We start from the raw sequence: 16,166 nt of genomic DNA, 5'->3' as shown, positions 1-16,166 counted from the left end.
TGGTAGCAATTTGATTTCTCGTCATTGGGACCGAAGAGCTCAGATTTAGGTTGGAACAAAATAGGGTGTCTACTACATTTCTAAGGAAATGGGGGCCACCACCCCATCAAAGATTGAAGTTTTGGGGCCCAAAACTGAAGTTCTAAAGTTCTAAAACACACCATTCATGAGCATGGTCATGGGTACACGTGCATGCTTCCAAACACAAGCGTAGAACCCTAAATTTGAATGCATTGTTGGCCCAATTTAAAACGGCCATAACCCACTCATTTTAAATCCAAATTAAGTAAAATTTATGTTCAAATTGAAATACAGGATTTGAACACTTTTGAATTGTAATTACCTCCAAACTATTGAGAACTCTTAAATTACCCTTGGTTGACATATGTCAAGATCATCAATTGGATAGGGGACCAAAAGTTATTAACAGGTACAAAATGAAGTATCTATAATAACCAATATGACTGATTTCTAAATTTTCATTGATATTTTTAAAATATCAATAAAACTTTTAGGAAAATTTTAGGAAACTTTTATGTTAGTAAACCATTTTAGGAAACTTTTTATGAAAAAAAAAATGATTAACTGCTTTGACAATTTTTTCAATTCCCCATAAAAACTTTTTCAAAATTGATGGGCAGACATTAGCTGAACCCTTAAAAAATTATTGTGTTATGTTATTTATCATTAGACTAAGACACCAATTGGTTTTTTAGTATAGGCGATTGAATCCTAAATTTCATATTCAACCATCAAAGACTTTACCAGTTGAGCTAATTGGAACCCACAAGATTAAAATTGTTAATCATATGATTAAATTTTTTTTTTTCTTTTAAAAAGGATGACAATCACTTATCGATATATTTCTTGATTAAACCATTAATTTCTATTTAAACTCCAATAAATATATATGCCAACTTCATAAAATCTAAGATGGCATGATAATTCAAAAACAAATATCACACGAAAACACTAACAAGAAATTACCACAAGTATTTAGTAAAAAAGGACAACATGTTTCTAAAATAAAATAGCATATTGCCTAAAGATGATTTGCACGACTGCTTTGTAACTTTTTTCATCTTGGTTGTGTGTGTCTAATATCCGTTATTTATAATCCTAGTCTACAACTATAAAGGTTAGGCCATTTTGTAATTGTACTCTGGTTATGTAATGTATTATAAACCCGGTTTAAAACACTAGTATTACTATTTTTATGTGTATTCTAATAAGTATTACTATTTACTATATATATATAAAAATAATAAAATAAAAAATAAAATAAAAAGGTACTCATCACCATAGCGCGCAATATCAAAAAACTCCATCACGACATTAAAGGAAGCACCTATACGAATACGGGAATGGCGACACAACAATTTTTGAAAAAGTAGAATATGATACGGCATGGATGTATGTGTGTGTGAATATATATTAATTATTAAATTTATTTTTGTTATTATTTTTATATATAGTTGAGAATTTATTTTTCATACAATATTAAACATATATCAATTTAAGAGAAATAATAAATATTTTATTTTTCTATATTATTAATTATTTTATCAAATTAAGAGTAATAATGGATAATAAAACAAATTCTTTACTATTAAAAGATGTTCAGAAATTAGAATACAAATAAAGATTAAAGATATATATTAATTTTCAAGTGGAATATTATTATTAAGAGCATGAATATTTTCTTTTTTTGTGAAAGGGCATTCGATTCCTACTGTTCTCGTGTTCTGGCTATATCTTGCGTTTTTTTTTTTTAAACTGACACTACTGGGACACGCATGTAGAATTGTTTGAGGAGTATTAAGTGTCCAACACAGGTATGACTCTTCAAATGAAGTGTCCATGCTTTCTAGGGAGAACATTTCAAGTTTTCTACTTGCAAAACAGATGCGGTTTTGGAATCAACCGGCGGAATTCTACTTGATTGATCCTCCTCCTTCCTTTCAATTCCCAAGCCTTAAAATTCTGCATCTGCACGAAATAACATATATTCTTCTGCTCTCTAATCATAAAATTGGTTTGTCGGACATCAAATCAGGACAAGCATTCAAGTATTATGATTTCCCAATTTCCAGATGGAAAATGCAGTTTTTGGAACTTTTAAGGCTCAAACTAGAATTTTTTACATGTAAATTGAGATCGATCAAGGTACGGTATTGAAAATGTACTTAGATTGCTGAAGAGAAAAGGTGGTGAACAGGGTGAGTGGTGTTTAGAGCTCCATTAGTGACTTGGCTGAGTTGGAGTGGAGCTGGCAATTTTTCATGTGGCAAAAATTTGTCAGTCCAATTAGTCATATTATAGATTTACAGGGGTTTTATGTATGTAAATAAATAAATGGCTGGTGATATCGTCATCAATGATGACAATATCACCAAGGGACAAACCCGTAGCTTTTTCAGATTACCCAACAATAAAGGAATTCTGGACTCCACTCATGTCATGAACTCCGATCCAAGAAGTAAGAACTCGCCAATTAAACCTTGTGTCTCCAGGTGACGTAAGGTTCCACACGTATATAGTACCCTGAGTAGGCTGCCTCCATTTAGAAGATTGCATTGCAAATAATTATTGGTTTCTTTTTGCCACAGTAGCCAATGCTCATGGAAGTTCACATACCTTCCTTGGCAACTCATAACCCATTCAGGTAGCAACTCGTATACTTCTAATCCTAGCAGCGATTTGTATTCTAAATGAAGCACCTTAGGAAGAATTAACTATAACCCAAGTAATCTCCTCACACCAATGAACTAACTGGAGTATAAAAATGAAGTTGTAGTCTGTTTAATTTGTATATGCCAAATGCCAAGTATACAAATGTAAGGTAGAAATAGAAATTGCAATATCAATAGAGTTGAATTAAAAGGCGAGATATGATATGTAGAAAAATATACACCAAAAATTTGATTGTGTGAAAGATTGTCATACACCACAAAATTTTTTTTGTTTCTTCAAAAGATTTCTCTTTGGAGGCCAGTGCCTTTTATCATGACTTAGGTCTTTCACATAAATTGATCCCCAAGAAATTACTTTGGTCGTTTTCCCTGTAACAATCACAATGGTATTATTGAACTTGTTCATATAGTAAGGCACAGATGCACTACAAATTTGAATGATTAACAATGGTTTGTATCAAAAGTAAGGATGATGCACTGTAATGGTCAAGGATAAGTCAGCTACTAGAGCAGAGGACTGAAATACTCATGTCACCAGTTTAAATATGGTTCCTGGCATACTAATGACATGCACAATACTAGATATGTCAACATAGATCCTACATAGTTGGTTTGCACCCTTTAAAGACTATGAGTGTAATAGAACATCTATAGACAAACGGATTGAGAAATGGCTATTGAGAATTAATCAAATTTGATGGTTGTATTTCTCAATCTTAAGATTGAGGAAAATTGATCATTCATAACTACTAATAAAAGATTCCTCAAATAGTTATGGATGAGTAACCCTTTTCTTGAAATTAAATGATCTTAGATATATGCAAGTTAAATAAAATTTAAAAAAAAAATGAAAGAACCCGAAAGTCTACCATTATACCAATAGTGATTGGGCAGTCTATTGCTATACATAATGAAAAGAAAATAGGTAAGAACATCATTTTCAGTGTATATAATTAAGGCAGCAACCGAAAAATCTCTAGGTATCAAATAAAAATAGATTATGTACCCTATAAAAATTTGTACATTATTTAATTTTTGCTAAGCATTTTAGGACTTGTATTACTCTTTTAACAACTAGGATAAAAATTTGTACAATAAGATATATTTCACTAAGTGGAGCCCGGAGCTCTTGATCCACACCTAATTGCTCTTTTCTGTCTTTCATTTGTATTTTTCAACTGCTAATTCATAGTATGCCATAATATGTTTGTTTGGCTTAGATTTAGGAGGGCCAAAATGGCCAAATGGCCATAAAATTGTAACTATATAGTTAGTAGACTCAGTTTCCAAACTTTATCATTTACTAGCATCTCGATTCTATGAGACTTGATTTTGGCCTATAAATCGACTCTCAAAAACTCCATTTTTATGGTCTAATTGCGCACTGCCTGGGTTGCACGAGACAGAGCACGGCCCGCGACCCAGGCAACGTGCGACCTGGGTCGCGCGGCCCAGATCGCGCGCTGCCTGGGTCGAGGGCGCAACCCAGGCAATGCACTGCCTCGCGCGACCCAGGCAGCACGCTGGCCGAGATCTGATCTGATCTGAGTCTCTCCCTCTGATTTGGATTTCTAAAATTTTTTTTGGGTATTTCGGCTTCTCTGATCTGAGTCTCTCCCTCTGATCTGGATTTCTTAAATTTTTATTCGGTATTTTGGCTTCTCTGATCTGAGTCTCTCCGGATTTCTTAAATTTTTTTTTGGATTTTGGATATTTCAACTTGTACGAGAGACTTAGAATTTTTTAAAATTTTTTTGGTTTATAAATTTTGTCTTAGAGACTCGATTTCCACATAGGAAACAACTGCCACATCAGACCATGAAAATTGAGTCTTTGAGACTCGATTTATGGGCCAAAATCGAGTCTCACAGACTCGAGATGCTAGTAAATGATAAAGTTTAGAAACTGGGTCTACTAACTATATAGTTAGAATTTTATGGTCATTTGACCATTTTGGCCATTTAGGAGTCTCTCACTTTCTGTCTCAAGTTTATTTATAGCAAAAGTAAAACAATACAACTCAATGTTAAAGTGTCCAACTAATTTTCATTTTATGAATAGAAGAATAAATCGGCATCTATTTAGGAAGCACAAGACACTACACAAAAAATGTTTCTAAAGCATAAAAACAACTTACCGCTAATTGACCCAAATGACTTGCCAACTGAAATAAGAAACCTGCTATACTTGATCCACACCTGATATCTTTAGGATTTGCTAGCGGTTCCTTTAGCTGGTAGCTACTGGGAACATATTTAAGTAGATACTGCCAAGCCAACAAATTATAAGTAGGATAAATGCTAGACATCTACATCAACAAAGAAAAAGTCTTGAGATAGATGGAAGCATACACGAAATTCCTGTGGATTTTCCAATTTATCAATGATTGTTCTAACCAGTTTGCTTACATCAGCTTCAAGATTACAGGCATATTCCTCTATAAAGTCATTCATTATCAATCATAGTTACCTTTGGAAAAAAGAGAATAATGATTTGCAATTATCAACCACTGGATCTTGACTCATCAACCTCAAGTTTCGAAATCTAAATTGATTTTTTAAAAAATGTGATTCCAACCCCTACAATAGAGAAGAAGAAAAATAACACTCAACTAAGTCTTTTTTTTTGTTGAGAAACACTCAACTAAGTTCAAATGGTATAACATCACACTATTGATTTTGGCTCAAATCAAGACCCACATTTGAGTTTCAGACTTTCAGTAGTTAAATGGGATGAACAAACCTGAATTTTTTCTTTAAAATTGGTTTGATCGCTTGATAGGTCTTGACTCTGAGAAGCCTCAGGTATCACATAAGAACAGATCTCTAGCATCATATACCATGCAAATCTTTTAATTAGTATCCAAAGGATAATATGAAAAAAAAAAAAATTATGGATATTAATAGAGTCTACTTTTTCTTCTACTATCCATCAAATAATTTCAAACAACCAGTAAGGTGGAGATTACTCAAACAAATCATAATAAGTTTAGTCATATTTGTTTTCTAAAAACCTTACATTACTTTGTTCATCCTAATTTTACATTTTTCCTAATTCTAGGGGGCTATTTGGGAAAAACAGGGTTAGTGTTTTTAACAATTTTCTATCTATACTAACAATTGAAAAGAACTACAGGCATCATAATTCATAATTTTCAACAATGTTTAGTTAAGTCCTTAGCATTTGATAGAGTATGTTTATGAAAAAATTGTTAGTAATGATTTACTTAAGCATATTTCTCACTTAAAAAAAAAAAAGAAATTATGACAATTACACACTATGATAAAGAGGTGAATTTTACCAATTAAGGAGAAAATCAATCGACAAATCTCACAAAAGTATTTAGTATCCCAATCACCATTTTTGAACATGCAACGCTTTAGGATAGGGTGCAAATGGCTAAGGACATCTTCTCCATATTTGTCACTATTATTTTTAAATAACTCAATTAGTAAGCACATAATATTACATGTTTTCTACTAAAGAATATTTCATTAATTTCCACTTACTTTTCTTTATGAAAAGCATCGATCCCTTGATCCATCAAAAATGCATTAAGATCAGGGAGCATGTTTGGGAAAAACCTATTTAGGTCCTCCTCCACCTCCTCAAGGGTTTTCTATAAAAAAATCAAATATATATTCAAATTTATGTACAAAAACAATAATAGAATTTGCAAATAATGCAATAAATCCATATAATCCATTCCCAAGAATTAAATCAAGGATGCTTGTCCTTTCCATGCTGACAAATGCATTGACAAATATGATGCACTTTCAATTCTTCATGCGTTTTTCCTAAATGATAACTAACAATAATACACACATAGTACATTTTAGGAAAATCATGAATAAAGTTCCAAAATGGGTTTAACCATAAAATAATTGAGTGCAATAATGACTCTTTTTCAAAAATCCCATTAAGAAGCCACTTACCTCGAAATGCCAACCAATTTTACCTCAACCATGCACCACCAAATCAAGCAACCCAATCACTAGGCCCATCACCAAGAATATCAAAACCTATAAACATAAGGATCAAGCCTATCAATAATAAGGCCTATCACAAACTTTACCATCATACTTGTGTCCAAGATCGAAAAGGATCCCCTAAAATCAAACCAAGGGTACTAAAGCCTAACTTAACCATCCTAAGACAAGTACCCCTTCCCTAACAGGAACCAAATAAGCATACAAGAAATCCATTTGACCATATAAAACCTCAAAATAATTTTAATTTCCAGCCGTAAACAATGTAGATTTATAGCATAACATAAAACACATCTCTTTAATATAGAGGTAGCAAGGCATATGTATTTCATTTGATACTAAACAACAAAACCCAAGTGAGACAAAGCAACTATCCAGAATTCCAAAAGATGTGCAAACTAGTTCATAACAAGCTTGTATAACAAAGGTGTCTATACGAAGACAAGACATTCAAAATGGAATTTAAAACCTTAAAACCTTAACATGACTAAGAATGATCTAGATTTTGGAGTAAAGCTTTCCTTATGAAAGGAGACAATTTTAGTGAAGGGTTCATGCCCCAATTTTCAAAGAACAACAATATGTTCGTTGATGCCTTTTATCAAACACGTGGTATGCAAACACAATGCAAGCTCAAGGCACAATGAGTATTGAATACATCTAATGAGACATTCACATAATCTAAGTTCTTGTAAGTTCAAATTTGATTATATGCCACTCAAAGGATTGTCATATAGATAGATTAAGAATTACCAATGAAACTTAGCACAACCAAAAACAAATGAACTAAATACCCTCTTACTTAGACTTGTACAATGGAAGACTAAATCTTAGGAGTAATAAGTAGAACTCTGAATAAGTTTCTTACCAAAATCCTTAACCCAAAAGCTTCCACCACAAAATGAAAAATGAAAGCACAATGGAAGCAATGGGCAACAGGTATCTGAGAGTAATGAGAGATGAGAGAGAGGGAGGTAGTTCGGCCAACCAGTAGAAAGAGAAACAGGGGCTGAGAAGGGGAGGGTGAGATAACGTGTGGAGGGGGCTTTGTTAGGAACAGATTTACAGAATTATCCTCACCTAAAATTCTATAGCCAAAACCCCTTTTTTTTTCCTATCTTTTTATTTGGGGTGTTACATCAATATTGTAATATTTTGTTTTAAAATAGAGTAGAATTTCTATTTTGTATATATAAAATAAAAATAAAATAAAATAACATAAATGCAAAAAGTCATTGAAATAAAAATGAAATATTACAACATTAATTAACATATGATATGGCTTCTAATACAACCTATTTCTAAAAGAAGTTAACAGGACTTACACATTGATACTCATCATTTAAATGAGATTTGGCGTTTTGGCTAAAAACAACTTGATTTGCTGGCGTCGGTTGGTAACGGCTCATCTCTCTATGAGTGAAAATTCTCCAATACTCCCTATCTCCTTGAACTTTTTTCTTTATATCCACTTTATGAGGTTTAAATTGTTGATTGTATGATGTTCTCCAAGTTGATGCAGTCCTCCCGTAATTCAGAAGAATAATCGCTATAACAGGGAGGAGAAATCTTTCTTTTGGCGTCAACAACAACGGATGATTTCTTAGGTGGCCAAGTCGACACCTTTCAAAAGTAAAAAATAAATTAATTAATCATGAACAAAAAATCAATTTATAAATAAAACGATAGCACTTTGTTTTGCTCTAGTTGGAATCATTAAATTTAGCAAAGAGAAGATATATGAGAAATAGTTCATATAATACTTACATAGGAAACCTGTTAACCCGAGAGTAAAAATCTCCTAATTCCTTCGAATTATGACTCAGTCCTAACAATTCTTCCATTAATGCTTTTAGATTTTGCCTTTGCATTAAAAGCTGACACCCATTAGAACTCGAAAGCTTCATCAGCTTGGCATGACCATTAATAATCCCAATATCTTTGGTGTTTAATTTGGCCACAAGCCCGTGTCTTTCCACTTCTACAACTCCCCCAATGATATCTCTGATAAAAAACAAATGGTTAGTAGAACATGATATAACATATTAAGAAAGGTTACCATTGAAGGTTCATATAAAAATAACATATTAAGACATAACATACCTGACAAGAAATTTTTTTTTTTTTTTTTTGATAAGTAATAAGTTATATTGATAACAAAAAGCAACACCCTAGTACACAGGGAGTGAACAAGAGTTAAGAAATCAAATACAAAAACTGCAAGAGTCTAGGAAATCAATAAAAGAAGGAAATGATTGCTTTTGCAAAGCAAACAACCAATCCATTAAAGTTCTAAAAAAGAGTAGCTTGAGGTCCAGAATAGATCTCTTAATATCTTCAAAACATCTACTATTTCTCTCCTCCAAAGACACCACATTAAGCAATGAGGAATGATGGACCAAATATAACCATTTCGATGACGACCAAAGCTGCCTTGCCAACACCATAACAGCCCCAAAACAGTGTGTGGCATAACCCAAGTTACTCAAAATAGACCCAAAACAATAGATCATAGATCCATAGCAAAAGGACAATGAAGGAATAGATGGTCAACCGATTCACCATTTCTCTTACACATGTAGCATCAATCCAAAATCCACACCTTCCTTTTTCGTAAATTATCAATCGTCTAGCATTTCCCTAAGGCAACAATCCAAACAAAGAAAGCTACTCTAGAGGGAATCTTCTACTTCCAAATACTTTTCCAAGGAAAACCATAGAAAGTGTTGCCAACTAAAATTCTATAATAATCACTAACCATAAAACCCTTAGCTTTGCTAGGTATCCAACACATTTTATCCTCACCTAGCCCCTTTATAGGAGAACCATATATGGTTTCCATGAAGTCTGACATAGCCTCTAGATCCCAAGCATGCACACCCCTAAAGAGTCTCACATCCCAAAAGAGGACACCATTGGAGGACTTCATAAGCTCAGCCACACTAGCATCCTTATTCCTACAAAATTTGAACAAGTTAGGATATCTAACAGCAAGAGATGTCTCTCCACACCACCGGTCTTGCCAAAACTTCACTCAAGACCCATCACCAATATCATACAGAATATGGCGTGAGAAAGAAGGTCATCCCTGATTGATATTTTTCCATAAACCAACACCATAAGGGCCATTCACAAATCTGGTACACCAGCCCCCCCCCCCCCCCCCAAACACACACACACACACACATCCATATTTCATCTCTATCACTTGTCTCCAAAGGGCATCTTTCTCAATCCCAAATCTCCATAGCCACTTCCCAAGTAAAGCTTTCATTGAAAAGTCTTATCTTCCTTATCCCTAAGCCACCCGAAGAAATAGGAGCACAAACAGTAGCCCATTTAACCAAATGAATTTTAGGATCATCTCCAAAACTGCCCCATAAGAAATTCTGTTGGAGCCTCTCAATTCGATTAGCCACACTAGCAAGTATAGGAAATAACGATAAAAAATAAGTGGGTAAATTAGATAAGGTGCTTTTGATTAGAGTGACTCTACCTCCTATAGATAAATACAAGGGCATGTTTAGTAACTGCTTTTGTTTTCTATTTTCGTTTTCTTGTTTTCAAAGGAAAAAGAAAAAAACAATTTTTTTCTGTTTTCAAAATGAAAAACACGTTTGGTTAGTTGTTTTGAAAAACATATTTTTCAAAAACAAAATTCAGGAAATTTGTTTGGTAGTTGTTTTTGAAAAAGTTGAATTTTTCTTTCTTTAGTTAATTTTTTTTTAAATTATATTTATTCTAATTCAAAAACATGTTTGCTCCGAAGTATTTAAAATCCTTACACCAAAAGAAATTATAAATCAATTGTTTCGTATATAACATTCAAACCTAAAACTTTAATCATATGAGTAAGACTGAAACTATAACAATTATCAAGTATTATAAAAGATAATCAATAACTAAAAAGTTTACTACATGGCATTGAGGCATCAATGCCAGGGAATCAATTTCATCTAAAAAATAAAAATAAAATAACATGGCATCAATGATGCTTATTTTTTGCCAACATCAATCTTGCGATATGATCCCTATAAGTTGCCATAGCTTCAGCGACTTGATCAGTTAAGTCAATAGTATGCGATGGCTCACCCAAAGTATCCCCACCTTCACCTTCAACAGTAAGGTTATCAATATTGAATTGAGTAAACAAGCGATCATTTCTTGTTGCCATTCGAATGAAGTTATGAATTGTGCAACAAGCTCTCATCACATTCCCTTGTCGACATGGTTTGTAACGGGGCATCATTTTTAAAATTGGAAATCTTGCCTTTAAAACGCCAAAACATCTTTCAATTACATTACAAAGAGATGAATGTCTATAATTGAGAAGCTCTTTAGCACCTTCAAGATGATCCTCACCTCGAAAGTCTCATAGATGGTATCTCTCAGTACGGTACGAAGGTAGAAACCCCAAGGTGCAAGGATAACCAGAATCCACTAAATAATAATTTCGTTCAACATTCATCCTGGAGAATTAAACAGCAAATTTGATCTCAAACAGTGATTTTTATTAACATAAATAAAACATTATCATCATAAATAAAACATTTTATTGGCCTAAGGGTAAAATGGCTGAACCCAAACCAGAGAGAAGAGTTCAGTCATACTTGGGACATCTGACAGCAAAACAAGTTTGCCTAGTCATGATTAAACCCCAAAAAAATAATTTGGATAACCTGATTGTGGTATTAGTTTGATTTGTCCTTTATATAGAAGATACATTTTCACCTAGAATGCATTGATTATGAGTCAAATACTCGTCTTCTCACTTTCCCCTTTGTCTGAAATTTTTTGTTCCTATTATGAGTCAAAATTATTGTATACAACAAATGCCTTAAAAAAAAAAACCCTCACCATAAACAGGATATAAACACTCAACAACTGACAAGAACAAATCAAACTCAAACCAGAAAACAACCCAAATTGTTAAAACTCAACCCCTTAGAAAAAAAACACAATAATTCCCACACAAATCCAGCAAAACCTCTCTTCATTACCAAGCTCCTAACAATTCTCAAGCTGACTTTTCTAATATCCTTCTACCTAAATTTTTATGAACTCTAAGATCTTTTGTTTATATAATTTATAAACTCCTTATTATAGAAGAATCTCTGGTGCAACTAGCCATCATAGAAGAAAAATTCAAATGGTCCCATCCATATACATCAAGGTAGCCAGAGAAACATAAAAAAAAATTTTAACATGCATTTGAACATCCCATGGAAATTAAAAAGAACCATTATTTTATATAACTTCATAGAGAAATCTATCACTCTAATTAAGGCCATTACCAAAAAAGCAGTCATCAACAACAAAAATATAATAAACTAGAAACAAAAATATTCATGAGAAGTTCGAACAGAAGTCATAACATCAATTTGACTGACAAAGCAGTTCTCAAATGGCCACATAAAAGTTCCTTAAAATGCCAATCAGAATAAGATTGAGCCACTAAATTCCCATGGGCTGATCAAACAAACCCTCAATGCTTGTTTTTCATTTTACTAATTTAAACATCCAAGATAAGGGCTAAAAACATTCAAAGAAAATGGAAAGTTTTAAAATTAAGAATATGGCAAGGAAGTACCAGCTTCTACTCCAAAATACTCGTCTATTTTTTTATTTAATTTTTCAACTGTGAATGTGATAACATGTTCAAGCATTGATTACTAATTTCAATTTGAATATGCCATTGCAGACAAGATTCTGTATTTGAATTAACATTAGATTATATCATCGTGGACTGTTTCTCATTGTTTCCCTCGCACTTGAATAAACTCCATGGGATCAAGGACTTTCTCAAGCCTTCAATTTGGAATTTATACATATATATATTGGACAGTTTTTTATTAAACAAAGCATATTAAACAGAGCATATATATATCGGACAGGAATGCAAGACACACACAAACCCAACACTATAGAACCCACAAGCATACCAACACAGCCAAAGCCAACCCAAAATCCCAAACCAAACACACACAGAAAATACCCATTCTAAATAAACCCAGATTCAACATAAAATACATAGCAAACTTCTAGCAATTTCAAAATAATCCATGAACAAAGAAAAAAGGAAAAGACCCATACCTTTGAGTGATTGGGTCCCTAAAATTATGAAATACTCCCCCAAATCTAAGATCGCACAGACCTACAACATCACGCACACACAAAAAAAGAAAAAATAAAAAAAGAAGAGTGAGATGATGGATAGAAAAGGAGTAGAAGAATCTAGTGAAAAACAAGAGGCATTCATGAAGGACAATCCAGTGAAGACCTTTCACTTACCTTACAAGTTGTTCTCTCAATCAAGGTTTTCTCTGTGAGAGAAAAGGAGGCAGTGGAAGAGCAGAGTAAGATAAAGGGTTATCAAAGTTAGGCGCTAAAATATTGAGTGAAAAAAAAAAAAAGGCACGGGAAAAACTTTTTGTCATTCTTGTGGGTCGAACCAGTGCGCTGGTTCATTAATTGGCTGTTTTTCAGGCGTGTTTTAGCGTGTTTTCTTAGGTGAGGGAAAACTAAAAAACAAAAACAGCTCCAGACCAGTTTTCAGTTTCCTTCACAATATGAAAATTGAAAATAGTTTTTGATTTTTGCCTAAAAACAGTTACCAAACAAGTTTTTTGCCTTAGAAAACAGAAAATTGTTTTTGAAAACAGAAAACTGAGGAAAAAAACAATTACCAAGCATACCCTAAGTGTTTCCAACCCGCCAATCTCCTCTCCATTTTCTCCAAAATTGGATTCCATTAAGTCTTATCCTTGAATTTAGCACCCAAAGGAAGACCCAGATATTTCATTGGAAGAGAACCCTGCTTGCAGCCAAGAACAACCAGCAAAAGGTCAATATTATCGACTACCCCAACTGGAACCAATTCTAACTTGCCCAGGTTTATCTTTAGACCCGACACCGCCTCAAACCAGATAAGTGCAGACATAAGTCAGGGTGCATTGGAAGGCAACATGGTCTCTTTTGTTCGGTATCCGAATATTAAAGACGCTAATTTGAACATGCATATCTTCCAAACAGCTGGGATAGAAGAGATTGTGAGCCCACTGATGGTCATAAAATCCAATAGCATTTGGCTGGTAATTGAGAGAATCGACTGTACTCTACATGATTACATGAAGCAATTACCGAGAAAATGGTGTTATGGTAAATTAGATGATACCACCAAAATTTACCCTATTATCTGCATAATGGGGATAATATTGGCTCAATATTGGTTAATTAGCCTCTAATTGATGATAAATATGCTACTTGGAGTTGTTCCATCCTCTATGCCCTTGATCCCAAGAACAAAACAGAGTTTATCGATGACACCATTACAGCACTTGCTAGCACTTTAGAACCATTGTTCCCAATATGGAAACGCTGCAACAGAATATTTTTGTCATGGATTCTCAACTCCAAGTCAGAAGACTTGATTTCAAGTGTTATATACTTGAGCACTGCACAAGAAGTTTGGACCAACTTGGAGAATAGGTTTTCTCAAGGCAATGGTCCAAGGGCTTTCGAGCTAAGGAGGATGGTGAGCAATCATTCTCAAGAAAATCTCACTGTAAGTAGCTACTATACTTCAAGATTATCTAGGATGAACTAATCAATTACAAGTTTATTCCATCTTGTTCTTGTGGAGTTTGCACTTGTGGTTCTATGGCTGCACATGCTGAGTACCAAGAAGAGGAATGCATAATGAATTTCTTAATGGGCCTTAAAAAAATCTTTTGCTTCAGTTAGAGGACATATTTTGATGATGAAGCCCTTACCCTCTTTGACCAAGGTTTTCTCTCTTATTACTCAAGAAGAGAAGCAAAAAAAGATTGGCTCTGATTCTACTGTTATTGAGTTTGCAGCCTTGCTCTCTAGAGATTCCAATTCCTATGTCAAGAATGGTAATGCTAAAAGGTCTAATAGGAATAAAGAAAGATATGTTTTGTTCACATTGTGGGTTGCTAGGTCATGTGGTGGATAAATGCTATAAGATCCATGTCTATCCACCTAGTTATAGAAACAAAGGGAAAGACAACCCAGCTAATCAAGTTTCACTATCTACTGATTTTTCTATGGATGGTGCAAAAGAATTGACTGCCCTCTCTGCGTCTCAATGCCAGCTGATTATTTCAATACTTCATTCTCATGCCTTAGGTTCACAACCTAGCAGTTAGTCTAATTCAGAGTTCGCTCTTAGGTCTACTCAAGTAGCCACTGCCATTGCTTGGTCTACACAACCTATTCATCTAGCTTGCCTAATACTGCGAGTATTGATTCACCCACACACTTGTGTCTTACTTCCTCCATTAACCTAGATCATTCTGTCTTCTCTTCCAATCTTAATGCCCCACCCAATCTTACATGAAATGAGTGGATAATTGACAGTGGTGCCACAGACCACATGTTTCATTCCATTTCACTTCTATCCAATATCACATCAGTTACTCATATCTCTGTCAATCTTCCCAATGGAGAGTCTATGTTAATTTCACATATTGGTCAAGTTCAACTGTCTTGTGATTTGATTCTTCATAATGTTTTGTGTCCCTTCCTTTTCTTTTAATTTCATTTCCATAGGCAAGTTAAAACATCATTTGAGATGTATTTTCTTGTCTCATTTCTGTTTTCTTCAAAACTTACTCCACTCATTTATGTCCCTCTTATCTTCTTATTCTTCTTTTTAAGTTTAAAATATAGGTTGGATATAAAAGGTATTTGGTGAATGTAAAATAAAATGAGTATTTAAGATAAACAAATTGTGTTAAATGGGTCATTTCAGGTTGACATGAATAAATTGTGTTAAATGGGTCATGTTTTATCATGTCACATTATCCGTATGACCCGAACCCATTAAGACCAAACCCTAACTCGTAAAAACCCATGCTGTTTTTGTTTTGTTCGTAAGTCATGTCAAACATTTTTAGACAATGGATTATTGCTAAATTCACATAAGAATTATTGCATTGATTAGGTTAAAAACTCTTAACTTTTGTTTTCGCTCTATCATTTCATATCCTATTAGAGCATTAGCAGCCGGGGATCAATACCCTACTTTATCTATTATACCAACTCCCTTAACAATACACTCAACATCCCTGTTTCTATTTTTATATACAACCCAATAAATTAATATATACTACCTAATAAAATAATATAAACTAGGGGAGTAATCGGTTCGGTTCGGTTCGGTCAGTTTTTTTAGTTTTGGCCAACTGAAACCGAAATTTTCGGTTTGTGAAATACCTAACCGAAACTGACCAAAATAATTGGAAATCAATCGGTTTCGATGGTATTTCGGTTTCCGTCGGTTTCAGTTGGTTTTCGGTTAAGCACATGGGGCTATCGATTTTTCCAAAACTCTAATTCAACATCACAGTCACAAAAAGAAAATAACAACTCAACATCACAGTCACAGATTCACAAAAAATAGCATTGATTTAGTATTAAACAAAACCCAAAATACAAAAAAGAGAGAGGGTTATCAAGA

General features: G+C 33.7%; 1 protein-coding gene and 1 long non-coding RNA gene across 4 annotated transcripts; both read right to left on the bottom strand.

Annotated features, from left to right (window-relative positions):
• Positions 1 to 2,945: 2,945 nt before the first annotated feature.
• Positions 2,946 to 8,742, bottom strand: LOC115978266. 3 transcript variants are annotated; one of them, XM_031100289.1, is made up of 7 exons: positions 8,450 to 8,742; positions 8,008 to 8,305; positions 6,203 to 6,312; positions 5,995 to 6,119; positions 5,436 to 5,518; positions 4,831 to 4,959; positions 2,946 to 3,062 (listed from the first exon to the last, which is right to left on the bottom strand). In XM_031100289.1, exons 1-7 carry the CDS (start codon positions 8,587 to 8,589, stop codon positions 3,045 to 3,047), a joined length of 903 nt encoding a protein of 300 aa, XP_030956149.1. In that variant the 5' UTR covers positions 8,590 to 8,742; the 3' UTR covers positions 2,946 to 3,044. The 3 variants fall into 3 exon arrangements, 2 of the variants coding, with proteins under 2 accessions (XP_030956149.1, XP_030956150.1); XM_031100290.1 differs by having other exon boundaries at positions 6,052 to 6,119; XR_004088676.1 differs by lacking the exons at positions 2,946 to 3,062; positions 5,995 to 6,119; positions 6,203 to 6,312; positions 8,450 to 8,742 and adding an exon at positions 6,629 to 6,715 and having other exon boundaries at positions 4,878 to 5,272; positions 8,008 to 8,093.
• A 1,804-nt stretch (positions 8,743 to 10,546) lies between these two features.
• On the bottom strand, positions 10,547 to 13,066 carry LOC115978265. Its single transcript, XR_004088675.1, has 3 exons — positions 12,974 to 13,066; positions 12,776 to 12,836; positions 10,547 to 11,151 (listed from the first exon to the last, which is right to left on the bottom strand). It is a non-coding gene; the product is annotated as an uncharacterized LOC115978265 (long non-coding RNA).
• Positions 13,067 to 16,166: the final 3,100 nt, after the last annotated feature.

This window comes from Quercus lobata, chromosome 2 (genome assembly GCF_001633185.2).
Source record: "Quercus lobata isolate SW786 chromosome 2, ValleyOak3.0 Primary Assembly, whole genome shotgun sequence".
NCBI classification, from domain to species: Eukaryota; Viridiplantae; Streptophyta; class Magnoliopsida; order Fagales; family Fagaceae; genus Quercus; species Quercus lobata.
Note: the sequence above shows the minus strand (reverse complement) of the source record. Positions and strands in the feature narration are given on the sequence as shown.